The 14485-nt window shown below is 36.1% G+C and overlaps 1 protein-coding gene across 6 annotated transcripts in view; it reads right to left on the bottom strand.

The window, feature by feature from the left end:
- The window catches only part of ptpn4a (protein tyrosine phosphatase non-receptor type 4a), a 201329-nt gene that overhangs the window by 79838 nt on the left and 107006 nt on the right, over nucleotides 1–14485 (bottom strand). For all 6 annotated transcript variants that reach the window (XR_011356614.1, XR_011356617.1, XR_011356616.1 and 3 more), the window contains exons 13-15: nucleotides 12553–12725; nucleotides 9729–9797; nucleotides 2330–2464 (exon numbers count right to left, since the gene is read on the bottom strand). Coding sequence is in view for 1 of the 6 variants with exons in the window: in XM_069934869.1 (XP_069790970.1) it covers nucleotides 2330–2464; nucleotides 9729–9797; nucleotides 12553–12725 (377 nt within the window). In the remaining 5 variants the exon portion in view is untranslated. The remainder of the gene's footprint in view (nucleotides 1–2329; nucleotides 2465–9728; nucleotides 9798–12552; nucleotides 12726–14485) is intronic.

Below are 14485 nucleotides of genomic sequence, written 5' to 3'. Positions count from 1 at the left end.
ATACATTTAGCACAAAAAAATAAGAGACCCAAGTATTGCAGTGACATGAGATGTGGGACAAAAGACACTTCATAGATTTTTGTTTAATGTGTTGGATAAATTTGGATTTGGACAGACCTTTATACACTCAATTAAGGCATTATATAATTATTCTAAAGTTAAAGTAGTAGCTAATGGACAGATATCCACTCCATTTCAATTGATGAGATCTAGTAGGCATGATGTCCCTTATCTCCAGCTTTGTTTATATTGAGTTATAGAGCCAATTAGGAGCGTTGGAAATGAAGGGATTTAGGGTTGGTCAAGAAGAGCATAAAATTAGTTTATTTGCAGATAATGTTCTAATATTTGACAGAACCTGAGACTTCCTTGCAAAATTACATTTTAAATTGGAAGAATATGGAAAAAATTTCTGGTTTTAAAATAAATTATAGCCAATGTCAAATACTCAATTCAAATGGCAAAAAAAAATTGTGAAAGATAATAATTTAAAGATTTTACCATTACTTAAAAAGGTTGAAGATTTGAAAAATGGACTATTTTATCTATAACATTAGTAGGAAGGACATTAAGATGAATATATTCCCAAGAAATACAATATCGTTTTCAAACTTTACCTATATTACTACCTAAAAGGTTTTTTCAGGAATTAAATATTTAAAGAAATGTATTTGGAAAGGTAAAACTTCAAGAGTCTCTATATAAAGGTTAATGTGGAAATACAAATTGGGAGGCATACAGCTTCCTAATTTTAAGAATTATTAGGAAGCAGCCCAAATTAAGATTTTTTTTGAGGAGAACAGCCAGCATGGGTTAAAATGGAATTGGATAAAATAGGAGAGAGATTAGCAGAGGAATTTACATATAAAAATGGGATTCAAAAGTAATTGTTGATGTTAAAGAAACACTATTGTTGAAAGTTTGGAGTGAGATAAATGATTAAATTGGAATGAGACGAGGTAATATTGCATAAGATGACTGATTCAAAATCGTCTTGTATCTTTTTCAAAGAATAATCAATTCTTAAATACTTGTTTTTTTAAAGGGATTGAAAATATTGCAGACTTATGAACAGGGTCAATTGATGTCATTTCAACAATTTAGAATAAATATGGAATAACTAGCAATTTTTTTTAAATTGCTATTTCAATTGAGAATATATTTAAGGGAAATATAGTTCCAGCTATGTTGTTACCTACTTGTAGTAAGATGGAAATTCTTTAGGAGGGGAAATATTAAGAAATTTACTTCTGTAATGTAGCTTTTATTACAAACAGGAACTCCTAAATATGGAGTTCATGTCTAGACAGAGGTGAGAGATGAAATTAAATATTATAATTGATGAGCAAAGATGGTCAGATCTGTTTAGATTGTTTGACAAAACTATTAATGCAAGATATAGACTAGTTCAATATAATTATTTTTATATAATTTATACCTTACTCTACAAAAATTGAATAGAATGAAATCAGATTTATCAGAACAATGTTTTACATATGGTGAGGAACTAGTAACTTTCTTGCACTCAACTTGGTCATGTCCCAAGGTGAGACCTTTTTGGGTGGACTTAGGGAATTTTTTTTAAGAACAGGTTACAGGTATTGCATTTCCACAAATCCAGGTTTAGTTTTATTGGGGAATATAGAAGAATAAAGGTTAAATTAAAACTATCAGCAGACCAATTGAAATTTGTTAAAATTACATTAGTGGTGGAAAGGAAATGTATGCAGTTACTTGGAAATCAGATTCACACTTGGGTATGGAAAGATGGAATGCAGAAATACAAAGTTGTATTCCCTTGGAGAAAACTACATAATTTGAGAAATAAATATGGTATATTTTTGCAGATTTGGCAATCATATATGCAAGTGTTTGGTATAAATATGTAGTAGTGTTCTTCCTGCTCCTTTAGATCTGCATTAATCTTCTCTAAATCATATAGAAATTCCGTTGGAATCCTGTTTACTGGATAGTGTTCCTCCAAGCCATTCTTGATTTTTTTCTTTTTCTTTATATTACTATACATTATACTTTAGCTCCAAAGGTTGTCACAGCCGAATGGTGGTAGTGAGGAGGAGCTCCCACCGCTAGACAAATGCTCACTAGGTCATTAGGTGGTCATTAAAAACCAAGTGAAAATTAAAAGCTTTTTCAAAACAGAATTTAGAACCATTCAAATTTTGTGCAGATGAACCACAGCGACCATATTTTCATGTATTTCTCTGGCTCTGCACCCAAACCAAAAATAAAGAGGCAGCAAATGTTTGCAATAGTGGTTTTAAAATCTATTACCCTGTCATTTAAGGGTAAGCTTGTATTTGCTACTCACTGATTTGGGGTTCCAGGTGGAGAACGTGAAGGTAGACTTTGTGTTTCAAGTCGATCATCTGATATTGAATTCTTGCTTACAGATTCCCAATCCATCCCACTCATCATCTTCCTTGTCAACGGCTTACTGGGTGATCTAAATAATTGACAGGGAGAAGAGAACATTTAAAAATGCTTCACAATTAGGTTTCAAGCACAGGTTGTGAAGAGGTGATTAGATTTACACAATGTAAAATAATACAAAAAGGACAAGGACATTTTATCCTCAGAGCCTACTTAGCCATTATATTGGATCATACCTGATGTGACCCAATTCTATTTAACTGCATTTAATTTGTTCACCAACCACCTTGTGTCAATTGCCAGTTGCACAAAATATTTCTGTACTATCTACTATTGGATTTAACTGCATTTTTAAACTTGAGTTCAAAGAAACTTGGGTTAATTTTCAACAGAGCCTCCGTCCCCGAGTATTTTCCCTCTAAAAATCTTACCTTTAAATATCCTGAAAACTCCCACCTGCACATTTGTTGTAAATCGAAAGAAATTTAAACCTAATTTTTGCAATTGACAAGGCACCAAATCCCAGGTTTGACATTGCATGAGGACAGGTCAAACAATACTTAAATTATTTTTCAATGTTTTAACTATCATTTGTACAAGTGTTAAAAACCACTACAGTTCAATTTCAAACAGGAAAATGTGCTATGTACCTATGTCTCCATGAACAGATGACTTTGCAACCATCATTTAGGTTTGAACATCAACATACATCATGCCAAGCCTCAAACTAAACACATGAAATACCACATGTTGCAAAGGCTTAACATTCTAGCTTAAATCAGAATTCAAATGTAAAATAAACCTGCAAAATATGGAATGTTTATCCACAGCCTCACCGTTCACAATATTCCCTCGCGACTTGATCATTTCAGACATTTGGTGTCGCAAGCATCTAATTTGAAAATATCCTGTTTTAAACTAGATTTTCTACCTTGACAAACAAAAAAAACACCTTAATTAATGCAGATTCCACCTAATCTCTCAAACCCATTTTGTGCATTAGATTAAAATTTATAAAAAATATTACCTGCAATACAGAGATATGAAATTACATATTATAGCTCTATTAAAAAAAGGCAGTGCAGTTTCGCGTGTTATCTACAACTGAAGGAAAAATATCGAAACAATTTTAACTTGGTGGCCTCACCCACTCAAACTGGTTTGATGAATTTCCTGTTGCACTTGGAAATTTCGCAGAAAATGCAACCACATTGCATCAGTGAGCTGTTCTCAGTTGTGGTTCATCTGTCCACCATGATTGTGTCTACACAGTCATTTGTCCTGTCAAAGGTTGTACTCCAATAACCAAAGATAAAAAACTGAAAAGTTAAAATATTACTTTTCACCACAATGCTCCAATATACATGTAAACAATTAGCAATCAGACTGCTGCTTCCTTCTTAAAAATTGAACTAGTAACAATTTATTTTAGTAAAATGTGAACTCATTCACTTCCTCTGTCATCAACAGACCCTGGCTAAAGTGTGAAGGATCTATAAAATGCATTGCAGCAATTCACCACGGTTTTTTCCCCAGCATGACCTTCACTACCTAGAAAAATCATAAATGGTTCTCCAAGTCACACACCAATCTTAGCTTGGAAATACAACAATCATTCTCCATAAATGCAATTTCCAAATCAATAATGCTTTGCGAGTACACTTAATGACAAGTAATTCCAAATGGCAGCTCTCCAATTGCAAAGGGAAATTCAGAATGGGAATAACTGTTGGTCATGTTAAAAATAATATGAAATAAATAAGACCTGCAACAGAAACATGTATTAAGCAGGCATTTCAAAGAGCAAATTAGAATAAAAAGTGACACCTCAGGATGAGGGCAAAGATCATGACTTTCAAGAAGTTCAAGAGTTCTGTGCCAATTTTTTGGTCTTAATACACTTTTCCAGACATTCAAAAGCTCTGCCACTGACAACAGGCATTAAACACTGCCTCAGTAAAATCTTCTAAACAACCCACCAGAAAACCATCAGATTAGCTTACCCATTATAGGGCACCCCTATCTACACTCAGCTGCCTTGTGGATAGGTCAAGATACTTGCATATCCAACACTAGATCCTCAAGGCAGACACTATTCTGAACTGTGTCCAAATTACAGGAGGATATTGGAAATGAATCAAGGATGCTTTTAAGAGCAACTTCCCAATCTAATTCTAAGTATCTGAAGCAGAAAACAGAACATATTGAAAGCATCGGGCAGCCAGCAACTGAGGAAGGAGAAAATTTAATGCTTCACATCAGAGATCCTCATCAGAACACATTAATTTTAATTTGCAGAGAAGGAGGCAAGTGATGGATTGGACAAAAAAAAAACTATTTCTGGTTGGGCAAGACCAAGCTTCTGTGGGATGAGTTGTAGAGATCACCTGGTTGACCAGGGTAGTTAGAAAATAAAGTGCAAAAAAGTTATGAATCAAGTGAGCGAAATTACAAATGAAACAATGAGAAAAAGTGCAAAATTCAGGACTGCAGTGTATGCCAAAGAGGTCAGGCTAGGCTAAGGAAAGAAAAACTGATGCTATATCACAAATGGAAGACTAACTAAAATAGCCAGTTCTGATACAGATTGAAGTTGTACAATTTGATAGTGCATCTGGAAGGCTACAATTTGCTTTGAAGGAAGACAAGGTGCAGATACTCAAGCTTACTTTGCACTGTATTACAAGTTAGCATGTCATAAATAAATGGGAATTGATTGGAGAATTAAAGTGACAGCTTTCCAAAGACTGAATATAGGTGCTCTGCAAAACAGTCTGTAAATGATTTCTGCAATTTGCAGGAATCCTACCTTTGATTGTGCAGTGTGGAGGAGCAAGAAGACATTGAGAACAGAATCCATATATCAGTAAATGGCAGAAAGAGTGCATGCCTCCCAAACTACCTCAGCTATGGTAAAGTCTGCAGGTCTATGGCCTCAGTTACTTCAGAACCCATAGAACTGGGATGGAATAGAATGTATTCACTCTCAATCCCAAATGTTTTCCCAAGATGACCTTACAGGAGGAATAACAGGTATTTTGTGCACAAGGTTAATAAAGCCTCAGGTTCAGAAATCCAATTTCCCTTGAAATAGTCTACATGCTTTAAACCCACCGCAGTTGTAAATAGGTGCATTTGAGTTGGACTTAATTTCAGATCAGATAAAAATTATCAATATGAAATAATGGAATAAATCTCAAGACATTTCTCCCAATCTTTATAGAAATTTGTAGGGCAAGAGGTAGGAAAAAAATTAAATTGTTGTTTAATAGGTTTCCAAAGGTCAGCTGAAGGCCAAGGGCTTGTATTGTGCTAAAGGTTTTATTTATAAACTGATGGCAATTATAACTTAAAAGAACACAAACTCTGGCACAAACCTAATGGATTGAACAGTATCTTCCTATGACTTCTATTCTTCTTTAAGTATAAAAACTCAACTTGGGCATATTTGTGAAAGTGTTTCCACGATACCATTACAGTGATACATTTAAGACTGCCTATAACATTGTGACAAACTGTCATATCAAGAGGCTCTGCATTAGTTTGGTCCTTGTCCCATTTCAAATCACAATTACATAACCTAGGCCAGCAACTGATACAACACTTTGTGAATTTTTGGAAGTCGTTTATTTGAAATGTTCTTACTGAGGTGGGTGCAGGAGATTTCATGATATAATTCAATGGCGGGAGCTGTGAAGAACAGAAAAAAAAACAGGAGGGCTAATATCATGTCCAATATCCATCTTTCAACTGCCATGTGGAGATTGACTGCTTATCTGATAACTGCAAGCAGCTGGAAAATATTTTGGAGGAGCACAAAGACACATGGATGATGATACAATTTTATATGGATAAAACAATGAGATTTTACTATTTCACTTTTCTCCAGAATTAATATATGGAAACACCAAAGTACTTCAAAACATTTCAGAATAAAAATGTCAGTACCCTACAATTTGTCACTGCTGTTGACATACATTCTGCCTCAGTTTTCAGACACCTTCAAACATGCCAGGCAGGGGCACAATGGTAAAATGATCTGGTAGTCCCCACAGGCTGTTTTTTTTGCTTGTTTTTATCTAATACCACAAATTTGAATAAGCATCCATCATTTTGATGATTTTAAACAGAATTGTAAGACTTATCTGCTTGTAAATTAAATGGATTACCCTTTCAACTGATAAATCACCAAGCTTAGAGAAATTTAATAGCACAAACCAAAATGTAACCTGGCCTTCTTCAGGGTGGTAGGGAGGAGGAAAAACCAGGGCCGAGGTACAATGATAAAGGTCGCTTTATGTACTACACGGCAGGTCAACCCATACACAAGTTCTGTGCAGCAAACAAAACACAGTGCAGAGGACTGGAGTTACACAAGACAACAGAAAACTTTATTTTACTGATGTGAGATTTAATCCAGGACTCTGATTGTGGGAAAGAACTTTTTCAATGCAATGACGTACAATTCCATGCTTGGGAATCTTCTTTCCTCAGGAGAGAGAAGGGAGTGGGAAATGTCCTTTAATCCATTGGCTGCTTTTCTGATGCAGTTGAAAGTGATAGGGGTTGTGCTGCATTTACAACTCTCTCCATTTTCATGTGTCTTGAGCAGTTCTTGTACTGTGCAGTAATGCATCCAGACAGGATAACTGCAACACTGCATCTGTCAAAGATGTTAAAGGATCATGCTGAATTTCCTCACGTTTCTAAGGAAGTAGAGGCTTTGGTGTGCTTTCTTAGCGATCATGTTGAGATGGCAGGGCCAGGATAAGTCATTACAAATACTTAAAGCAGTCTACAATCTCCATCTCTGTGCTATTGATGAGGGGAGTGAAATCTATCCCTCTCCTGGATACTTTTATTGTTGACATTGTGGGAAAGATGGCTGCCCTGGAAATAACCCATAAGGCTCTTAATATCCCTTTGATATTAAATTTTCTCATTACATACTGACAAAGATTGACAAGGAAAATAATCCTTTGACACAAGGTGTAGAACAAGCCCATTTTACAATGTATAATCCCCCAAAAAAAGCAGTGAACTGATTTTGGGTTTTAGCTGAATTCCATTTCAAATACATTCACAAAACAACACTCTTATTTATTCATGTTACTGAGCTAAAATGGACAGCTGCAGAGTTCTGGTGTTGCTAATATATACTCACAGTGGGAGTTTCAACTTTTGTACATTTGTGCATATGACCCCAACATTATGACAGGGTGGGGAAAGGATGTATTCTCAGATAACTGTATGGGTCAAGATTTTTCTTCCATGAAAAATAACATTTGTCCACAAGTCAAGAAATTAGAGTTGAAAGAAAATAGCTTTTACAATTTTCCCCATAATGATAGCACTGGACAACAATTTTTTTCAAAAGATTTGCTTTCTCATTTTGAAAGACAACTTCAAACTGAACACAAAGATAATTTCAGATTTGTTGTATCACATAGGAAAGTGAAACATTAAATGATTTTTTATTGAATGTTGCATGTTTAATTGCATAATAATGCTGACACAAGCTTTCAGGTTGACTTGACAAGTTACACAACAAATATGAAGAGACCAGGGTTTGTCTTGGTCACCAATTTTACAACAGAAGTGGAGCTCATAGGCTTTCTTAATCAGTGCAGTGATGTTGTTTTTGAGCCTTAAGCTATATTCGCCACGAATGTAATAATTTATCACAGCTGTTGCAGAAGTGATGAGACATTTCTGCTGCATTAAATCTTCCTGAAGACAATAAATGCTATTGTTAAGTACACTCGTTATGCTATTGCCTGAAGAACGTGTGCATCAATATGTGCTCAATCTAGATCAATTTAATCACCAAAATCTATATTTGTGAGCTGCTTTTAGAGCCAATCTGCATTTATACTAAGCATGCTCAGACCTAAGACAACATTTGCATAGCACCTGCACTGAGTACATGCTCAGGCAGGCTTGGACTGACCAAAATTGCCTGCTTGGTGGGCAATGTACCAGTAGACTTAAAATATGACAGGAAATCACAGAAATAAGTTGTATCTAAAAAAAATGGTATGTGATTGGAACATTTTAAGGTGATTTTTGCGATAACAACCCAAAATAAATATACTCAAAAGTATTCAGGAAGAAAAAAAATCTTCATTGTAATGAATGATGAATTCTAGTAAAGAATTTTTATTTTGTATCTCTTTCTTGGGAGGGATTTGTGAATTCTACATGGGCACATTTCTGAAACACACGGGTCACCAGTATAAAGGGAAGAAAAGAAACATGCAACTTTTTAAAAATCTTGAACTTGACTCGCACAATGACTGCATGATGAACTTTTAAGTAAATGACTCCAATATCATGGAATCCAGCAACATTATGAAGATAAAATGCTACATCAATGGTGGAGGTCACTAACGACAGATGGGATGCCAGTCAAGTGGTCCATTTCGGAACAACAGTCAGAAACAGGTTTTGTACAGATGGTGGGAAGGCTTTTAAGGGCCACTGGTGTGAGCCATTAGCTAAAGTGTAGTCAACTATCTGTTTTCATCACCACTGTATTTACCTGATTGGTTTGTTTAAAATGCTTGGCAAATGGTGCTACCTCGAATGTGCAGGTGGGATTCCAACAATGATCATGTCTGCATAGGCAGTCCCCAGATTATGAACAAGTTCCATTACCTGGGTCTGCCCATAAGCCGAATTTGTATGCAAGGCAGAACAGGTACTTATGGTTCTTATTTAGCATTCATAAGGTAACATTATGTGCATGTACAAATTGGAGAATAAAGCATATGCACTAGTTGGGGGCACAATGCACATTTATTCGCACGCTCAAATTGGGGAACAGCCCATTTGTAAGTACAAAGTGTTCCTATCCTGGGAACTGTCTGTCTTTCATTGTCATTTCAAAGTGAAACAGATTGAGAAGCAATGTCAAAAGAAGGCAGCCTTTTGCAGTCTTCTACCAGCATTATAAATGGAGGATATTCTTGGGACTGCCACAACCTTCCATTGCCTTTGACTTATTCATCCACATTCCTGTGCCATATGACTGGATTCTAGATCCAATATTTTAAAGAACTTCTTCACTATCTAAAACATTATTTGGTGTATATTTAGACAGGTCAGAAATTTGACTTTTTGGTAGAAGAACAACTGAAACTCCTCTTTAAGTGCTGCCGATTTTTCCTCTCAGATGCTTGTCACATACAAACTGAATACTCTTGAGAAAATCCAAATATTTCAGAGGAAATTATACAATTCAATTAGCTGTGAATTTTAAGCAGATCTTCTGCAAAAACATTAATACTTTAATTTCAAAAATTCTCTTTAAAAAGAACTGCATAAATATCACATACCTGGCAAATATCCTGTCTTTGTTTGCTTTCTCTTTTCCATATTGCACAGACTGAACTTCTGTTCTCCCACTGCAAATTAAAATTAAATTGTCTGAACAAGCAATTGACTTTAATACAGTGAGAAAGATCTTAATTACTGCAAAGCTCAGGTTATTCTTAATAATTCTACCATATCCACTTCTATTTTGCCTGAAGTCATCCTGAAAGTAAGCTGATAACATCTTTTTAGTGGTGATACCAAACCAACATTCACAGCCCTCAAGGAATAAGCCTGGGCCTCAGAACTGCGGATGTTTGAATCTAACATTTATGTTCCATTTAGAACCACAAAATATTATAGAACAGAAACATGCTCTTCGGTCCATCTAGTCTATGTCACACTATTTTTCAACCAAATTGAATCAACCTGCACCCATACCATAGCCCTCCATACCCCCCCCCCCCATCCATGTACTGATCCAAATTGCTTTTGAATGTTGAAATCAAACCAACATCCATCACTTGCACTAGGAGCTTATTCCACAGTCTTACCATCCTCTGAGTGAAGTTCACATTTCACGCTAAACCCATGTTCCCTTGTCCTACCTAACCTCAATGGAAAACGTCTGCTTGGATTTACCCTATCTATAACTGTCAAATCTCTACTCATACTTCAACACTCCAGGGAATAAAGCCATAACATATTCAAATGTTCCATCTTACTTAGCTCAAGTCCTGGCAACATCCTTATAAATTTTCTCAGCATGCTTCCAATTTTATTGACATATTCCCTGTAGGTAGGTGGCCAAAACAGCACTCAATACTCCAAATTTGGCCTCATCAATGTCTGAAACTTCGATACAACATCCAAAATCCTGTACTCAATTCTTTGATTTATAAAGGCCAACGTAACAAACGCTCTCTTTATGACCCAATCTACCTGTCACATAACTTTCAAGGAATTATGTATGTCTGTATCCCTAGATCCTTCTGTTCAACCACATTCCTCAGTGCCCTACCATTTACTATGCAATACTATCTTGGCTTGTCCTCCCAAAATGCAACACCTCTCACTTGCATGCATTAAATTCGATCTGCTATTTTGTAGACTATTCTTCCGCTGGTCCAGACCCTGCCGCAAGCTTCAAAAGCCTTCCTAGTTGCCCACCTCGCCCACAATCTTAGTGTTGTCTACAAATTTGTGAATCAATTTACATTATTATCCAGATCAATGATATAGATGACAAACAACAATGGACCCAGCACCAATTCCAGAGAGGCAAACATCTACTACCACTACTTTTAAAACCCTGCTTCAGGATTGAAAACGGAGAAGGATGACAAACAACAATGGACCCAGCACCAATTCCAGAGAGGCAATCATCGACTACCACGACTTTTAAAACCCTGCTTCAGGATTGAAAACGGAGAGGGAAGACAGGTGATATTATAGAATGAGAAAGGGAAAGATCAGGAGGCAAAGGTGGAGCAAGAAGTGAAGGATGCCAAACAGGTGGAGCCAGAAGGACAAAGCAGGTGGGAGCCGAGTTGCATTCTTCCATAGCATCTTACTTCACTTCTGGCATTCACAAACTTTCATGTGTGAACTTGGGGAGACCTTGTTCAATACATAATTAACTCTCAACTAACACAAGAAGCAAATGTAAAACCCTATGGCACAAAGATGTCTTAGATTCTAGATTTGATCATGTTTCCTGTTGATTGCCTACACAATTGCAATTGTAACTGTTCCACTCTCTGATTGTTTCACATGTTAGGATTATTACAAATTTTGAATTCAATATTAAAATCTGGCTAGGTAAATTTTACATTAAATAGCATTATGCATATAAGAACATAGGCATAAGAAATAGGAACAGGAGAAGGCCATCCGGCCCATCAAGCCTGCTTTGCCATTCAATAAGATCAGAGTTTATCGCCGCTTCCCTGGTTAGAGAATTCCACAGATTCACTACCCTCTGGGAAAGACAGTTTTTCCTCATCTCTGTGTTAAATTTACTCCCCTGAATCTTGATGCTGTGTCCCCTAGTTCTGGTCTCACCGACCAGAGAAAACAATTTATCTGTCCTTTTCATAATTTTATGTTTCTATATCTCCTCTCATTCTTCTGAATTCGAGCGAGTATAATCCCAGACAATTTAGTCTCTCCTCATAGGTCAACCCCCTCATCTCCAGGATCAACCTGGTGAACCTCCTCTGGACTGCCTCGAAAACCAGTACATCCTTCCTCAGAATTGCACACGGTACTCCAGGTGCGACCTCACCAGTATCTTTTACAGTTGCAGCATTATTGGGGAAACCTAGTAAATTGTCAACTACAACTTCTAATAATTTAAAATTGTTTTCCACAATATACTAGATTTGCTAGATTTGGTTCAATTATGACATGCGATTAATTATTACCTACTGATAAAATAAAATTACAACCGCCATCAGAGAATCAAATAGTGGAGAATTCTGAGCCGGACTTAAGATAATCAACACAAATTTCTAGGTAAGTCCAGAAAAGAGCAAAAATTAGAATTCCTGAAAACCATGCTGAAGATTGTTGAATGTATATGGCCAAATTTTAGTGTCTGCTATATACTTCTGCTTTTATAAAAATAAAGCAGAAATTTTACAACTTAAGTGCTATTACAAAATCTAATTAAAACCATTCCAAAACCAGTATAAAAAAAATGCATGCCTGAATAGTCAAAATCATGACTAACAGTTTACAGCATATTTAATACACAAGATAGAATAAAAAAAATGAAACTTTTGTAAATGTAAGCAAATTTTATTGGTTTTGCTTATCACAATTATATAACAAATGAGAACCTACCAGTATCGGAATTTTGACCCCAATGTAAAATAATGTGCAAAAAAGTTCTTCTGTGGAGGTACTGGTCTTTCTAGTCGGAAGAATGTATGATGCTCCACACAGGCTTTCCACAAATTCTTACAAGCTCGGTAGCTCCCCATATTAAACCCTAGTAACGTTTCTCTCGAGTCATGCTGGATGGTGAGAAATGCAAGATGTTTGATTTAGTACAAATGTCTTTTCAAAATTCAATGTAATTAGCAATATCTAAATCAAATACCAGTTCAATTTCCTTTTAAGTCCCTTTGGTGCAATTTGATCCAACAATGTTAAGTAAATCATTTTACTTTTAAAATACTTATATCTTTATGAACCTGTCGACCGCTGTTTGCAAAATACTGTATAAAGTTTATATTGGCAAAGCATAAATATGAAATGGAATCTTCTGGCCTTAATGCCTGACATCACTTGTCCCCAAACAAAAGCAAATGTACTAATTTAGGATATATTACTACCATTTGACCCCACTGCATTGGTATGGTGCCAACCACAAAGTTAACATTAACAGAAAATGCCAAAGATACTCATCAGATCAGAAAATCAATGTAAAAAGAATATATCAGGTCCGAGAAAGAGCATTAACCTTGTACAGTGCAGCACATAAACAGGTCCTTCAGCCCGTGTGTCTGTGCTGAATTTGATAGCAATATAAACTAAAAAAAATATCCTTCATATCCATGTATCTATCTAGAAGCCTCAAACTCTACTATTGTGTCTGTTTCCAATACTACTGGTAGCCCAATTCAAGCAACTAACCACTTCTTTACCCAGATATGCCGACTATTACCATGACCACAGCAGATTTCCCTCTGACAAGGAGTGTAGTAGAAGTGACCATCTCACCTGAGAGTCACTTTAATTCTGTCTTTCCCTGTTCCAAACCCCCACAGTAACTCTCTAAAATATATAATAAAAGTAAATAACATAAGCCTTTAACACTGGGAAACCTCTTCTGTACCCATTCCAAAGCATCCACCATCTTTCCCGTGATAGGGTGACCAGAAATGAAACAATATTCCAACTGCAGGCAAACCAGTTTTACATAGCCGCAACATTATTTCTTTTAATCTCTCTGTATTACAGTTCCTTACTTTTGTACTCAATACCCCAGCCAATGAACCCAAGCATGCCAAACATCATCTTTATCATCCAAATTACTTATGTGCGCACTTTCAATGGACCTGGTCCAGATACCTATGCAAACCAATACTTTGCAAAACTTGCCATTAATTGTATACATTTCCTTTACTCCACATGCAATACCATTTTCCAGATTAAACTCCATTTGCCATTTTCCTGCCCATATCTGTATATATCTATATTCTGTTGTATTCTTTGATAACCCTCTACACTGTCCACCAATCTTTGTATCATCTGCAAACATTTCTAAGCCACCCACCTACCCAAGTTATTTGTCGACATCACAAACAAGAAGGGTCCCAGAAGAACACCACTGGTCACAGGCCCTATAACACTACCACACGTCATCTGAGCCATTCAATTTCATATCCAAACTATCAACTCACCTTGCATCTGCACCTTCTGAATCAGCCTACCATGAGGGACTTTGAGGTTCAGAAACACACTGTACACAGAAATGTGATGCTTCATTCATTGTTTAATACAAATCTAAAATAATTTCCCACAGCACAGATTATATGAGTGACAATGACATTATGCTGAGCGTGATGACGTCATCCGTACGTAGATGCATATACATATCACTCTTCCTCCCCCCACCCACCTCCAAACAAAATAAATACTTCGTGAAACTATATGTTATAATAAATTACGATAAATACATGGTGCCCCTCTACTAACAGTGAAGATTATTTATATTATGAAGTATGAAATGCTAAACCTCCAAGTCACTGTATATAGTCTTTCAGTCACT

Source organism: Narcine bancroftii, chromosome 4 (assembly GCF_036971445.1).
Source record: "Narcine bancroftii isolate sNarBan1 chromosome 4, sNarBan1.hap1, whole genome shotgun sequence".
NCBI classification, from domain to species: domain Eukaryota; kingdom Metazoa; phylum Chordata; class Chondrichthyes; order Torpediniformes; family Narcinidae; genus Narcine; species Narcine bancroftii.
The sequence above is the reverse complement of the archived record's forward strand: the minus strand, read 5'-3'. Positions and strand labels throughout refer to the sequence as shown.